This window comes from Lathyrus oleraceus, chromosome 6 (assembly GCF_024323335.1).
Source record: "Lathyrus oleraceus cultivar Zhongwan6 chromosome 6, CAAS_Psat_ZW6_1.0, whole genome shotgun sequence".
Taxonomy (NCBI): domain Eukaryota; kingdom Viridiplantae; phylum Streptophyta; class Magnoliopsida; order Fabales; family Fabaceae; genus Lathyrus; species Lathyrus oleraceus.
The window spans coordinates 86160571-86175538 of record NC_066584.1 but is presented as its reverse complement, the minus strand read 5'-3'; the positions used below and the strand labels follow the sequence as shown (position 1 = coordinate 86175538).

Here is a 14968-nt window from a genome sequence, read left to right as displayed (position 1 = left end):
ATTAGGGGTAATAATTTGAAACTTTGTTTTGATGTTGTTGGTAATATTAAGTGAGTTTTTTTCTCATAGTTGGAGTTAATATTTTATTATTATTATAAAGGCGGCAATTATATAAATTAAGCTCTCTAATAAGTTTTAAGAGTTTTTGAGTAATTCAAGTGTTGTAACTGGTTAACACGGGATGTAACCAGTTACAAATGTGAAAATAAGTCAAATAAGCAGTAGAAAAGTGCTTATGCAGTTGGTGTAACCAGTTACACATTCATAGTAACTAGTTACCACTGGTAGTTAATTTCAATTTATTTTAGTTGTAACTAATTCCATGTTCGAGTTTTTGATTTTTCTGTTATATGACTTATGTAAATTGTGTCTCAATCATTGTGTAATACTTGTATATATGCCTTGGAGGCATCCTCGTCAATTGTTAATGAAAATATTCTCACCCTTAACTCTTTATCTCTCTCTCTCTCTCTTTCTCTCTCTCTCAATTACCTATCTCCCTCTCCAGAGTCTAATTTTCTCCATTATTCACTAATCTTGTGGTTGCAAGTTCTAACATTTGGCAAAAAAAGTCTGGTTCTGATCCACAAACACCTAGTGTTCAACATGAATTATGTCTCAAATAAAAGAATTCATGCAAACCTACCCATCTGTGATGCGAAGAATTACAACAAATAGTGCGAACAAATGAAATTTTGTTTGGCTATCAATATGTTCTTGAAGTGATAAAAAACAAGGTGAATCCACATGTCCAAAGTGCAACGGATGCATAACAAGCAACACATAAGGAAGAGAAGAAGAAAGATTTCAAGGCACTGTTTTTTATCCATCAATGTGTGGGTGGTGACAACTTGAGAAAGTTGGTAATTTCGAATCGTCAAAGCAAGCGTGTGAAATCTTGGAGAAGGCATACACAAGGGTTGACAAGAAGAAGGTGGTGAGGTTACAAATTCACAAGCGTCAACTTGAATTGATTCAAATGGAAGAAAAGGAGACAATCAACAATTTCACTATAAAAATCACTCGATTAGTGAATCAAAGTGAAGGCATGTGGAGAAACAGTCACAGAGCATTATGTTGTCGCAAAAATAATGTGTTCTTTAGCACCAAGATTTAAAAATGTTTGGTGAACACTACTAGAATAAGTCATTTTAGCCTCCTAGTTTAGAGTCGGCCACCGACACGGACACTATTAGTGTCGGCTAAGCCTACACTAACGGACTCTATCTACGTACATCATTTAAGACAAGTTATTTTTTTTATCAGTGTCGGCAAAACCGACACTACTTGTTATGTTACCTTTGAAGAATGTTTGATTAATTTATTTAGAGTCGGTGTGACCGACTCTATCTAGTAGCATTATTTTTTAATTAGTATTTATTTACTTAGAGTCCGCGTAGCTGACGCTATTATTATAACATATTATTTTTCCATTTATTTATCTATAATATGTATATATATTTAAGGTTTAAGTATTTTATTTATTAATTAGAGTCCGCTTGGCGGACGCTATGGAATTTTCTATTTCTGACCAAAAATTGCGCGACAGCTTATTTCCCTCTTTCCTTTTCCCTCGTCATTTTTCACTCTCCCTCCATTTCATTTCACAACACGAAAACCCTAATTCCATGCTAAATCGTGAATCCGTTTTTTTCCAATTTCGTGAACCGATTCGTGAATCCCTAATCCGTGAATCCATTGAAGAATCCCTAATTCAAAATCCCTCGTTAAAGGGTTTCTGAATCATCAAAGGTAATGCATATTCATCTCAAGTGATTTCCATGGAGTTTTGGTTTAATGAGTATGAGATAGTCATATGTTTTATGTTTTCTGAATGTAGGTTTTCCAGAACTATCGGCTTTGTGGATGCTGGAATCAACTTTTCTTTGCAAGTTTAGTATTGTTTCCAAATATGTTTAAAGTCTCCTTTAAGTTTGAAACTACAAAAATCAAATTATTTGCTAATTGGTTTTCTGAATGTAGGTTTTCAAGAATGCTCATCTTACTTAGTGGAGGCAGTAAGCAGTTGTTGAATGCAAGTTAATTTGGAACCGAAGCACTATATCATCCGGGATTTTGCAAAGACAACTCTTTCTCAAGGTTAGTCATCCCTATGTTAATTTGGAACCAGACTGAACTATTAGTGTTTGCAATAGTTAGTGTTTGCATCAGTTAGTATTTCTCAAGGTTGAGAATTATTTATGAATTGATTTTGTGGTTATGAGGAGGCTATGGAATTTCCTAAGTTCTGCTTAATTATTTCTTATGGGGTCAAACTAAAAGAGCTGAAAAAGTTTGTGCTGGTTTAGATTTGTTTTTGTGGAACCAAGGTTTCTGGTATGTTGATGATATTGATGCATGTTTTCATCCTTCCTCTTATCTTGAATGTCCTTCATGTGGTTCTCTTGATGATGTTGCCTCCGAGTAATTTCCAGTTGTTGCATTGTGTATTGATGATGCGGCTGCTTGAGTGCTTTATAGATGAACTCATATCTGTAGTTTAGTTTCCCTTTGTTGCTTGATGTATGTCCTCTAATGCTCTAGATTGTCCTGTTCTTGATGAGATATTTGCTGTTGAGCCTTCCTTGCTTCAGGCTGAAGGTGATGTTTTCATTGTGCCACCTGATTTGGCTGTTGTGCTTCTTGAATTATCTGCTGTGCCTGCATTCCATAACTGAATTATCTGCTTCTTGAATTATCCTGTTCTTGATTATCTGGCTGTTGTGACCTGATTATTAGTGCTTGTTTTCTAACTGTTGTTGATGTGTCTTAGTTAGTGCTTTGCTTGCTTCTAGTGACTGCAATTGAGAAGTGTTCCTTTGTTCTGTCTTGTGTTGTTGTCCTGTTGTGCATTCCACGAATTCGCGATATAGGGTTCGAAGAGGTTAGAATGGTGATTTATGTTAGAACGTTCGAAGAAGCCGCAAAGTTATGAGAGAGTGAGGTTATAGTCATTTTTCAATTCTGTTTGCAGGTGATTTGCTTGAGAAGTTTGTTGGGAAAAGTTGTTAGGTAACGGTTTAGAATTTGTTGTGAAATTCGGTTAGTTGATTTTGGTCATGAGAGAATGATGGTTCTGTTAGTTGGTTCCGTTAGTTGTGAAGAGTGAAGGTTCAGTTCTGTTATAGGTTGGGAAGAGGAGTTTTGAAGTTTGTTATTTTCGGAGCGGTTGTTGAAGAAACCTGGAAGTTAGAAGTTGGTTAGTGAGGTTCAGTTTCTATTAACAAAGTTAGTTATTAGTGAAAGTGGGATGCTTTCAAAACCGTGCGTCTCATTGACATTCATACGAAAATAACAATAAGTCAGTGTGGTTTACAAACCTGTGGAGAAACCAATAGGAACTAACTGAATTAATATTACTAATACCAAAATTCAATTACAGTGGTTTTAACGGAAATGTACAAGAAATCCAAGTGTATTCTAACTGACTTGCTAATTAACATGCCGCATCATACATTGACAAGCTTTTAACGACAATATAACCGGAATTTCAAGCATTTCACATAAGCAAATTAACAAATAAAAAAACAAACATAGACTAACAGGGAGAATAATTACTAATAATTTTTTAATAACAGGAAGTCACTAACCCAATCATTTCAATAACAGTTCCAAATTTCCACTTAACTGTTTCTTAGTGTCCTAACAGGAATTTTAACAAATTAACATCCTCACAGTCTTTTTTACTAACTGAAATTAACCTGCATAACTACATTCACATAAAACAAGGAGGGAAAATTTTACAATTTTCATTTCAGTTACATTCCACTTAAATCTCAATTTCGATTCAACTAACTTTTGAATTTCTAAACTAACTGAATTTACAATGGAATTTAATTTCAAAACAGAATTTGAGTTAAACATTTCACTCACCAAATCCACCTCTAACAGATTTTATAACTTCTCATAATAGATCCTAACTAACTAATAACCTCTAACAGAAACAAAATTGCTGCACAGTTTCTGTTATGAACTTCTTAGCTAATTAAGTGTTAGGAAATTAATTAGTTGAATGTGTTATTACTTATTAGTAATGTCAGCTGTGAACTATTGTTGAAAGTCTAATAGTTTGCTTCTGTTAATGTTAATGTTGAGTTGTTATGACTTAAATGAAACCATGATATGCTTTTATTGTGGACTGCTATTAGCGAACTGTTTGGTGATTACTGAATTTCTGTTAGGATGGAGTTAAGTTTCTGTTAGATTTCTTACTTGAGTTAAGTCTGCTATCAGTTAGTAGGTTGTTTTGAATTCTGTTATGACTGTTAATGTTTGTTAAATTTCGGTTAAGTGAAAATTGTGAGAGTTAATTAGTTAGGAAAACAGAATTGAAAAATGACTATAACCTCACTCTCTCATAACTTTGCGGCTTCTTCGAACGTTCTAACATAAATCACCATTCTAACCTCTTCGAACCCTATATCGCGAATTCGTGGAATTGTGAACCCTACAAATTTTTGAACTTTATTTTGATTTCGAACACGCATTGGCTATGTTGTGTTTTTCTCTTTTCGGTTTCCCTTGGATTGCGAATTGGTTATGTTGTAAATGAAATTCTAGCATCGGGATATAACCTTTCACCTTTGTGGCATTTGATTCGCATAGATTTTGTTTATATTTCGAATTAAGTTCTATTCTGTTGTTGTGATCACTGTCCCAGTGTTGTGTTTTTTTTTCTGGTTTCGAGGCGGTTGCTTTGTGTATCGGCTAGCTTATGCGTTTTGGTTGCGTATGTTTGTAGGTAGAAGTTTTGTTTTGGTTTGTATGTTGATTTGTGTTGGCATGGTAATAATTTGGTACTACTGTACATGACAGTCTATATAGTGACTACATCACAATTGGAAAAAGCGAAGTATTTTTTGGGATCTCCCATATTGGAAGGATAATTTGTTAAGGCATAACCTCGATGTGATGCACATAGAAAAAAACGTCTTCGATAATATATTTAATAATGTCATGAATGTTAAGGATAAAACAAAGGATAATGAAAAGGCAAGAGAAGACTTGGCTAAATTATGCTTTCGCGGGGACTTGGAGCTCCAACCCTTAGAAAACGGAAAGAATGGTAAACCAAAGGCTAGTTACACTCTAACCAAATCTGAAGCCAAGTTGGTTTGTAAATGGCTTAAGGAATTGAGAATGCCAGATGGCTATGCTTCAAACCTCAGTAGGTGTGCCAATGTAGAAAAGGGTACGGTGCATGGGATGAAGAGCCATGATTGTCATGTTTTCATGGAATGTTTACTCCCAATTGCATTCCATTCATTGCCAGATTTGGTTTGGAAACCATTAACTGAGCTAAGTCGATTCTTTAAAGATCTTTGTTGCAATACATTGAGGATGGACGACTTAATTAAGTTGGATGAGAATATTCCAATTATCATATGCAAGTTGGAAAGGATTTTTCCACCAGGTTTCTTTGACTCAATGGAGCATCTTCCAATCCATCTTGCCAAAGAAGCAATTCTAGGTGGTCTAGTACAGTACCGATGGATGTATCCATTCGAAAGGTAATTGTTGTGGTTGATTTTATTAAGTTATTGCATGTTTATCATAAATTAATAAACGTGGAATGATTGAATGTACAGATTTATGGGAGTCTCAAAGAGGGCAGTGACAAATAAGGCTAGAGTTGAAGGTTCCATATGCAGTGATTATATACATCGCGAGACAAATTACTTTTGCTCTCATTATTTCAACTCTTTCCGTTTGTTGCCAACCATAAATCTTAGTAACAAACCTCATTTAGACAATGATGACATTCTACCTACAATGTCCATTCTACAAAGTGGCGGTCGACCAAGTGGGAAGTCACGAAAATATTTTCTATCTGATAAGGAATGGAAGTCTTCACATGTGCATGTCTTGATAAATTGTGATGAGGTTAAACCATATCTTGAGTAAGTGTGCATCATAATATATTCAATCAAATTATTGATGCATATCATAATAGATATTTACTTATGAATCGTGTGATTTATTTCAGCATATTCTTAGAGAACCACTCTCTAGATATAGAAGATTCATCTGGGCGCATACATATAGAGTTTCCCATATGGCTGAAGAAATATGTAAATGAGGAGACAAATGGAGTTACTAACCAAGATATAATTGCCTTGTCTCGCAGTCCTGCATCAATGGCCATATCATGGAACATGTATTTTATCAATGGGTACAAGTTTCATACTGAAGGATGGAGCAAAGGTAGAAAAACTAGCAATTGTGGTGTGCACGTGAAAGGTCTTGCAGAAGGAGGAAATACTGATTTTTATGGAATAATCAAACATATCTTTGAGCTAGATTACTTTGGTCTGAAGCATAAGATTCCAGTTTTTTATTGTGAATGGTTTGATCCAACAAGGAATACGGGCACAAAGGTTCACCCACAATATAAAACTGTGGATATTAAGATGGATAAACGTTATCGTCCTTATGATCCTTTCATCCTTGCGCAAAATGCAAGACAAGTGTATTATGTCCCATATCCAGAAATGTGTAGAGATATGCGTGGATGGTGTGCGGCAATCACCACAAAACCAAGGGGTCGCGTAGAGATTGACAACATAGAGGATGAAGTACCTTATCAATCTGATGGGATGTTACCGACGCTACCCAATGTAGAAATTGAAGCAATATCTTGTTTGCGTGACATGTCACAATTAGATGTGTTTGAAGAGATTTTTGATTGCTCTACTAGTGAAGCAGATAGAGGGCATTGATGAAGATAAATTAAGTCGCTGTGCATTTATCTTTTCCCTGTAGAGAACTTTTTCTTTGTTTACCCCTCCTTTGTTAGCAGCATTCCTTTGTATTTGAAATGGCTCCATTTCTAATATCCTTGAATTACTTGATGCTTAGGCAGATATTTGCATCCTTGAATTACTCAACACTTTTTTTGATATTGGTGAACCTGAAAATACTGGTATGTATGATATGATTACAGGGTTTCTATAATGGAATATTTGAACACTGTAGATTTCCTTGATTAATTGATTTTCTGATGACTTGTGAGTACTTTCTATTTTGTCCTTTTTCGGTTGCATTTCTGTTTCCCACTTTGCAACCTTTTCCTTCAATCAGATGCAGGTAGGATATCGTACTAAACTTTTCATTTTGATATATCATTGTAACTTGATGCTGCCAAGTATAGACTGTTAAATTACATTTGCGAGGAATTATTTTATATTATCATATCCACTGTTGTGTAAATGTATCTTATGCATTCTTTCCAACATGATAGTTTTCACGCTCCTTTGTTGCATCTTCCAAATGTCTATGGTATCTTCTATGTAGTTCTATGCACATACCCAAGATATTTTGCAGGATGTGTGCTTTTTGTTGTTTTCAGAAGTGATGCTTTCACAATTGATGAAATAATTTGCAGTGACTTTACTATGCATTTGTTGAACTAAAATTAATTTAATATTATACTCGCCACATCTTTTCTTTTACTTTTAATTTTATCAGAAACTGCATTTGATAATGTTATGATACTGTTAAGAGTGTGAGACTGACTAATCCTTTTATTTTTATGACAACAGATGACTAAAAGAGGTGGAAAAGCTAAGGTATTAGCACCAGGAAAACTTCAAGAAGAACGAAATCGCATAATTAACAAGAAGCATATCGTTAGGAAACCTGCTCAAACAACATTGTCTATGCAGGATGCATCATCGGCACCAACACCAGCTCAGGCAGCACCGTCCGTGCAGGTTGCATCGTCGATGCCGACATCAGCTTCGAAAAAATCATCTGTGCAGGCTGCATCGTCGATGCCAACACCAGCTCAGGAAGCATCGTCCGTGCAGGTTGCATCATCAATGCCAACATCAGCTTCTAAAAAATCGTGTGTGCAGGCTGCATCGTTGATGCCAACACCAGCTCAGGCAGCATCGTCCGTGCAGGATGCATCGTCGATGCCAACACCAGCTCAGGCAGCATCGTCTGTGCAGGCTGCATCGTCGATGCCAACACCAGCTCCAACTGTAGTACCTGTTCATGCCACTACCTCTGAGAAATTCAGTTTTATGCCTACTCCAACTTTAAGCCATCAAACAATGGCTGGCCCTCAAAGTATAAACCTTCAAACAATGGCTAGCCCTTCAATTTGGCAGAGGAGGAAGATGTGGATGCTGATGAGGATGAGGCGGTGGGTCAAGAAACTATTACCCCTCTTGTGCCAACAATAGATGAGAATGGGAAAGTTATTATAAAACCATCTGGTACTGGGTAAGTCATATATATTCTCATAATTTAATAATTTAGTAGTTTTATTATTGTATTTTGTCTAAAATATATATAACCTGTTAAGAAAGTTGAGAATATTACTATCCATATGATTCTTAATAATTAGTAGTTTTATTATTGTATTTTGTAGGCTAGTTCCTGCCAAAGAAGTTGCTGGTGCCATTAATTATGCGATACGCAAACAATTTTATAAACCTATACATCATTGGTCTGCACTCGATCCTGATATGAAAGCTGATTGGTTTAAGTTGTTTGGAGTAAGTATTTATTGACTTTTGTCACTTAAGTTGATCAAATTATATTTAAAAAAGTAACTAATTGGTTATTAATATTAATTATGTGATTTTAATTATTTTTAGGAGAAGGTTTCGTGGGATCCTTTCGATCATGCATTTGTCTATAGTGCATTTGAAAAAAAAGAAGAAAACGATTAAACGACATGTTGGGGAAGGCGAGGAGAAAAGGGACTCGACCTTCATGGATTGGTGATGATGCTTGGGTTGAACTTCAAACTTATTGGAAAAAGACCGAGTTTTGGGCTGTGTCTTCTCAAAACAAGACCAATCGAGCTTCCGCAAGAGGCGGAGCAGTCCACACCACAGGCCGTAAGGCTCATATTGATGTTGCACTTCAACTTGTAAGTAATAAAATCCTAACAAATTATTATTATTATGAAGATTCTTTATATCTTGACAGTTTTACTCGTATTCTGTATTGATTATTGGATTATTTGATTTTTGTAGTCACGTGAACTTCAAAGGGATCTGCGTCCCGATGAGTTATTTTTAAAAACACACAAGAGGAAAAATGGTGAATGGGTTGACAGTCGTGCTGCATCTACTTATGTAAGTTCTCGTAAATTTTACTGCATCAATATTTGCATCCATGCTTTCAGAAGCAGACTTATTCAAATTAAACTCTCCAAAAAGGATCTAGTTATCCATTTTTATAGTCTAATGTAAGTTAGATATAATAGCACAAGTCCTATGTTTAACTATCAGTTTGAAATTCCTGCAATCAGTTTGCTGTGCTGTTTGATATTTATTTTACTTGCAGTCCTAATGTAACACCCTTCTAAAATACCCCAAATATTTAATTTACAACAACAAATATATAAATCAGAGTAATTATTGCAGTTAAGGGTGTCACACAACACTTCACACATTTCACCATAAAAATCAGTCATGCTCATTATTTAATTCAACATAAACACTTCTTGCAAAATACGCAGCAGATAGAGATCATTCAACATATGTAATACATTACACCTAAAATTATTCAACAAGTTAAAACATCCCGTCCCGATGTTACATCTATCAGAGCATGACCCACTAAGGAGACCACACTAGACTCCAAGCACTAGCTTCTACTCACTCACTGCTCGTTACCTGAAAAATAGTTGTAAGGGTGAGTTCCTCAATCGATATAATAAGCATTATAAATCATCATGTAATGCTAAGTAAATTTACACGTTAATCACCCTAATCATATCATGCATTCAGTAACGGCACATCAACTCAATTATCATACTCAATAACAACGTAAAATGCAACTCAATAACAACATAAAATGCAACTCAAATGAGACTCGACTCGTCATGCATGTGGTACCAATCGGAGTAAAACTCCCAACTTAAAATCATTGCCATTTTATTGGGCATCAAGGCATAAGCCTTCAACTTTCAACTTAAAATTTGCCAATCTAGGCCAACGTGGTGTGAGCAAAGCTCCGACTTAATGCATATGAATGTACATGGCATACACGACTTTACAATTCCGACAACATAATAATAATAGCAACACAACAAGGTTTTCAACATAATCAACTTATAATCAACTTTGGCTCATCAAGCCTACAACTCAGTATTTTTAACAACTTTCCGTACACGGAACAACTTAACAACTCAGTCATACTTGCATCGACACTTTATAACACAAACCAACAAATTTTACTCATCAAAATTGACTACAATATTACTTCATAACATAACTCAATCCCTACTATGTCACACACCAACCTAGGCAAATCACCAATTATGCTCACAACATTAAAATATCAATTTTTCACTTTTCCAACAGTGTTAACCGGTTAACGCCCTAGGTTAACCGGTTAACGCAGGACAAAACACACTTCCTGGAAAAACGCAACAGTGTTAACCGGTTAACGCCCTGGGTTAACCGGTTAACGCAGGCAAAACAACACATTTCCATAAAATATAACAGTGTTAACCGGTTAACGCCCTGGGTTAACCGGTTAACGCAGACAAAACAGCAGTTCCTGCGCTAACACAAGGCAGAATGCAGAGTTCTCCGCATTTTCCGCCGTTGGAGGACTTCCGGACCTCCGATTCAATTTCCGTAAAAAGCTATACGTTCGGGGGAACACGACTCACACAATTACGGACTCAATTACAGCTTTAATACAACTTATTCATCACAATATTTCAGCATTCAACATCCCAATTAGGGTCACTTCAACGGTTTATCACTACCCATGACATGTTAATCTATAATACCCATTAAACGACGATAAACCCCCCTTACCTGAGATAATCCGGCAATCTCTAAGCTTCAAGCTTTTCCGTTCTTCAACCTTTGCTCTCTAGCTCTTCCTCTTTGCCCTTTCTCCACTTTCCACTTTTCAGCCGCTTCTCTGTTTCACGTGAAAACTCTTTACCAAAAATGAAAACCCTTTTCTCTTATTCCAACTTATATATTTTCCACTAATTATTATTCCAAATAATAATAATAATAATAATCCAATAATTCAATTTATTTAATTAAATTAATAAATATATTATTAACTTAATTTAAATAATTCTCTTATTTTATTCGGGGTGTTACACCTAACACTAACAGTCCTAACACTAACAAATATTTGCTGCAACAAGTATAGATATCAGTTTTACTTGCAGTCCTAACACTAACAAATATTTGCTGCAACAAGTATAGATATCATTGATTCAAGTCAAAAACAGAAGTGTGATTACTCATTAGAACACCTTTTAATATATCCAACTATTTATCTGAATGAAAATGAATAGTACATCATACGATTCCATATACACATTATGTTACTGGTTTTTCATAATACAACATCCATTAATTAAAGAGAGATGATTTGGTGAGAGCATAATAAAACTAATGATAAACTAGGCTTCCAATTAAACAATATAACAGTAAAATAAAACGAAAAAACAGGCAAATGGCATAAATTTAAGAAAAGTAATAAATCCATTAGAAATATCCGAACAAAAATCTCAAACAACAACTGCAAAATCAAAAAGACAGGGATTTGAACAATAGAAAAACACAGTTATACTGTAAAATTCTAATCCACCACCTAAAACAGAGATGTTCCCTTTCCCTTCTTATCACCACCAATTTCAAAATGCTTGCACCTCTGCAAAAAAAAACTCCTAACACTAACAGAAATCAAACATTCAATTAACCATATGCTAACCACTAATTCGAACTATTTTTTTTACTTGCAGTCCAATTAAGGTTGGTATATAATTCTAATAGAGTTTCAAAACTGCTAACTCTATCCATGTAAACTAACTCTAACTTTTGTGATAATTCGTTCTATTAATCAACAAGGAGCATAGTTAGTAATATTTTTTATTAGTTTTTTTGTTTGGTTGTTACACTGTGAGTGAAGTTAGGAAAGAGTTGTTAAAATGCAATTAATTATAACTTCTGTTAGATGACAGTTGGAATGTTAATTCGGTTAGAGTTAATTTGTTAGATGTTTGGACAAGTTGAATTCTGCTAGGGAATCGATTCCATTGAAAATGAAATTCTGTCACATATATTACCTTCTAGATGCATGAGTTTACTAAGTCGATTTTGATCAAATGGAAACTAGCTTAATTAGTTCAGTCACATGAAAATGCTAGCAATCTTGTGGTGCAAATTGATTTGATTCATGATTTATGAAAACCTACTGTTAATTGATTATGCATTATTGTCACACTTATTTGAATATTAAATAGGATGGTTATTACTGTTGGCATTTTATTGAATTACGAAGTTATTGAATCAATTAGGAAATGAATGTGATTGAACAAATTTGGTTAAGTTGTTGTTGCTGCAGTTTTTTGAAATTGAAACGCAGGTTGAAAATCAATTAGGAAACTAACTATTACTAACTATGTAACTCAAACAAACTTAGCATTATAAATAGTTAACTGATTCAACCTTTTACAACATTTAACAAATTCTAACAATTCTTAACAGAGCACTAACTTCTAACCAACATATCATCTCTAAATTCTTAACAGAGCACTAACTTAGCATTATAATGTTTTGTTATGCAGAAGACTTTTAAAGAGAAGTTTGATGCAGAACTTCAGCCAACTGAAGAAGGGAAATGAGAGGTTGTTCAGGTGTTAGATGGAGAGCGTGTAAATCAGCTATGGACAGAGGCTGCTGGGGGCCGTAACCGTGGTCGGGTTTATGGCGCTGCAGATTTAGCTATTAATCTAAAACGTGGATCAAAAAGTTTTACCCAACAATCTCAAACTCCTCAACACTCTATGTTTGGGATGTCATTAGAAGCTGAAAGAGCAGCTAGAATTAGAGCTGAACAAATTGCCGAGGCTGCAACGACCCAATTACAAGAGGCTAACGAAGCAATGCGAGCTGCTACCGAGGCTGCAAAAGCTGCTACCGAGACTGCACAAAGGATGGAGAGGGAGATGAATGCTTGGAAGGAATTTATGATGAAGAAATTTGACACTTCAACTTTTGTATCACATTCTCATCATTATGATGACGATTTGGATGATCAATCATTAGATGAAGATTGATCTTGTACTTTTAGTAGAACGAATTAATCTCGGATGTGATTACTTTTTGTGTATGTTTTTTGAAAGTTAATGTGGGTAGAACTTTTGTAGTTACTTTCACGAATGTTTAAAATTTTTCCAAATGTTTTACCATAAATATGATATTGTGGATTGAAAAAATTTGTTCGAGTGAGGTTGTCATGTTGCAACCCGTTATTGTCCTTTTTTGTTGACTTTAGAGTCGGTGTATGCAAGGCTAAATATTAGTATAGACTTTTCTATGTTGACTTTAGTGTCGGTGACACGGACGCTATCTGTTGACTTTTTTTGTTGACTTTAGAGTCGGACCGGCCAACGCTAAACATAATATTGACTTTTCATGGTTTTGAAACAACATAGCGTCGGTTCCATTAGTGTCCGCTTTATGCAAGGCTAAATATTAGTATAGACTTTTCTATGTTGACTTTAGTGTCGGTGATACGGACGCTATCTGTTGACTTTTTTTGGTGACTTTAGAGTCGGACCGGCCAACGCTAAACAATATATTGACTTTTCATGGTTTTGAAACAACATAGCGTCGGTTCCATTAGTGTCCGCTTTAGCCTCCGTCTCCCCGAGGCTACGTAGCGTCGGTGTATCTTTAGCCGACGTTACACAGTAGCTTCGCAACTTTTATTCAAGGCCCGACACCGACGCTAAACCGACGCTAACCACATATTAGTGTCTGTTTTTTCACCGTTAGCGTCTGTAAATGGCCGACGCTAAAAACAGTTTTTCTAGTAGTGGAATTCAATCTCTTGTTTAATTAGGGGTAATAATTTGAAACTTTGTTTTGATGTTGTTGGTAATATTAAGTGAGTTTTTTTCTCATAGTTGGAGTTAATATTTTATTATTATTATAAAGACGACAATTATATAAATTAAGCTCTCTAATAAGTTTTAAGAGTTTTTGAGTAATTCAAGTGTTGTAACTGGTTAACACGGGATGTAACCAGTTACAAATGTGAAAATAAGTCAAATAAGCAGTAGAAAAGTGCTTATGGAGTTGGTGTAACCGGTTACACATTCATAGTAACTAGTTACCACTGGTAGTTAATTTCAATTTATTTCAGTTGTAACTAGTTCCATGTTCGAGTTTTTGATTTTTCTGTTATATGACTTATGTAAATTGTGTCTCAATCATTGTGTAATACTTGTATATATGCCTTGGAGGCATCCTCATCAATTGTTAATGAAAATATTCTCACCCTTAACTCTCTCTCTCTCTCTCTCTCTCTCTCTCTCTCAATTACCTATCTCCCTCTCCAGAGTCTAATTTTCTCCATTATTCACTAATCTTGTGGTTGCAAGTTCTAACATTTGGCAAAAAAAGTCTGGTTCTGATCCACAAACACCTAGTGTTCAACATGAATTATGTCTCAAATAAAAGAATTCATGCAAACCTACCCATCTGTGATGCGAAGAATTACAACAAATAGTGCGAACAAATGAAATTTTGTTTGGCTATCAATATGTTCTTGAAGTGATAAAAAACAAGGTGAATCCACATGTCCAAAGTGCAACGGATGCATAACAAGCAACACATAAGGAAGAGAAGAAGAAAGATTTCAAACTGTTTTTTATCCATCAATGTGTGGGTGGTGACAACTTGAGAAAGTTGGTAATTTCAAATCGTCAAAGCAAGCGTGGGAAATCTTGGAGAAGGCATACACAAGGGTTGACAAGAAGAAGGTGGTGAGGTTACAAATTCACAAGCGTCAACTTGAATTGATTCAAATGGAAGAAAAGGAGACAATCAACAATTTCACTATAAAAATCACTCGATTAGTGAATCAAAGTGAAGGCATGTGGAGAAACAGTCACAGAGCATTATGCTGTCGCAAAAATAATGTGTTCTTTAGCTCCAAGATTTAAAAATGTTTGGTGAATTCA

The 14968-nt window shown here is 35.2% G+C and overlaps 2 protein-coding genes across 2 annotated transcripts; both read left to right on the top strand.

Annotated features, from left to right (window-relative positions):
- Positions 1-1750: 1750 nt before the first annotated feature.
- Positions 1751-8681, top strand: LOC127094145 (pollen-specific leucine-rich repeat extensin-like protein 2). Its single transcript, XM_051033009.1, has 5 exons — positions 1751-1892; positions 1984-2100; positions 7542-8149; positions 8378-8504; positions 8607-8681. The coding sequence occupies exons 3-5, from the start codon at positions 7542-7544 to the stop codon at positions 8679-8681; spliced, it is 810 nt and encodes a 269-aa protein (XP_050888966.1). The 5' UTR covers positions 1751-1892; positions 1984-2100.
- Positions 8682-8686: 5 nt separating this feature from the next.
- Positions 8687-13057, top strand: LOC127094144 (uncharacterized). The gene is made up of 3 exons (XM_051033008.1): positions 8687-8884; positions 8991-9092; positions 12635-13057. The coding sequence occupies exons 1-3, from the start codon at positions 8687-8689 to the stop codon at positions 13055-13057; spliced, it is 723 nt and encodes a 240-aa protein (XP_050888965.1).
- The last annotated feature ends 1911 nt before the right edge of the window (positions 13058-14968 follow it).

Coding starts and splice junctions, on each gene's coding strand:
- LOC127094145 (XM_051033009.1), top strand. CDS start 7,542: ATGACTAAAAGAGGTGGAAAAGCTAAGGTATTAGCACCAGGAAAACTT. Junction 8,150..8,377: donor ATGCTGATGAGGATGAGGCG/GTGGGTCAAGAA, acceptor TGTATTTTGTAG/GCTAGTTCCTGCCAAAGAAG. Junction 8,505..8,606: donor ATTGGTTTAAGTTGTTTGGA/GTAAGTATTTAT, acceptor AATTATTTTTAG/GAGAAGGTTTCGTGGGATCC.
- LOC127094144 (XM_051033008.1), top strand. CDS start 8,687: ATGTTGGGGAAGGCGAGGAGAAAAGGGACTCGACCTTCATGGATTGGT. Junction 8,885..8,990: donor TTGATGTTGCACTTCAACTT/GTAAGTAATAAA, acceptor TGATTTTTGTAG/TCACGTGAACTTCAAAGGGA. Junction 9,093..12,634: donor GTCGTGCTGCATCTACTTAT/GTAAGTTCTCGT, acceptor GAGGTTGTTCAG/GTGTTAGATGGAGAGCGTGT.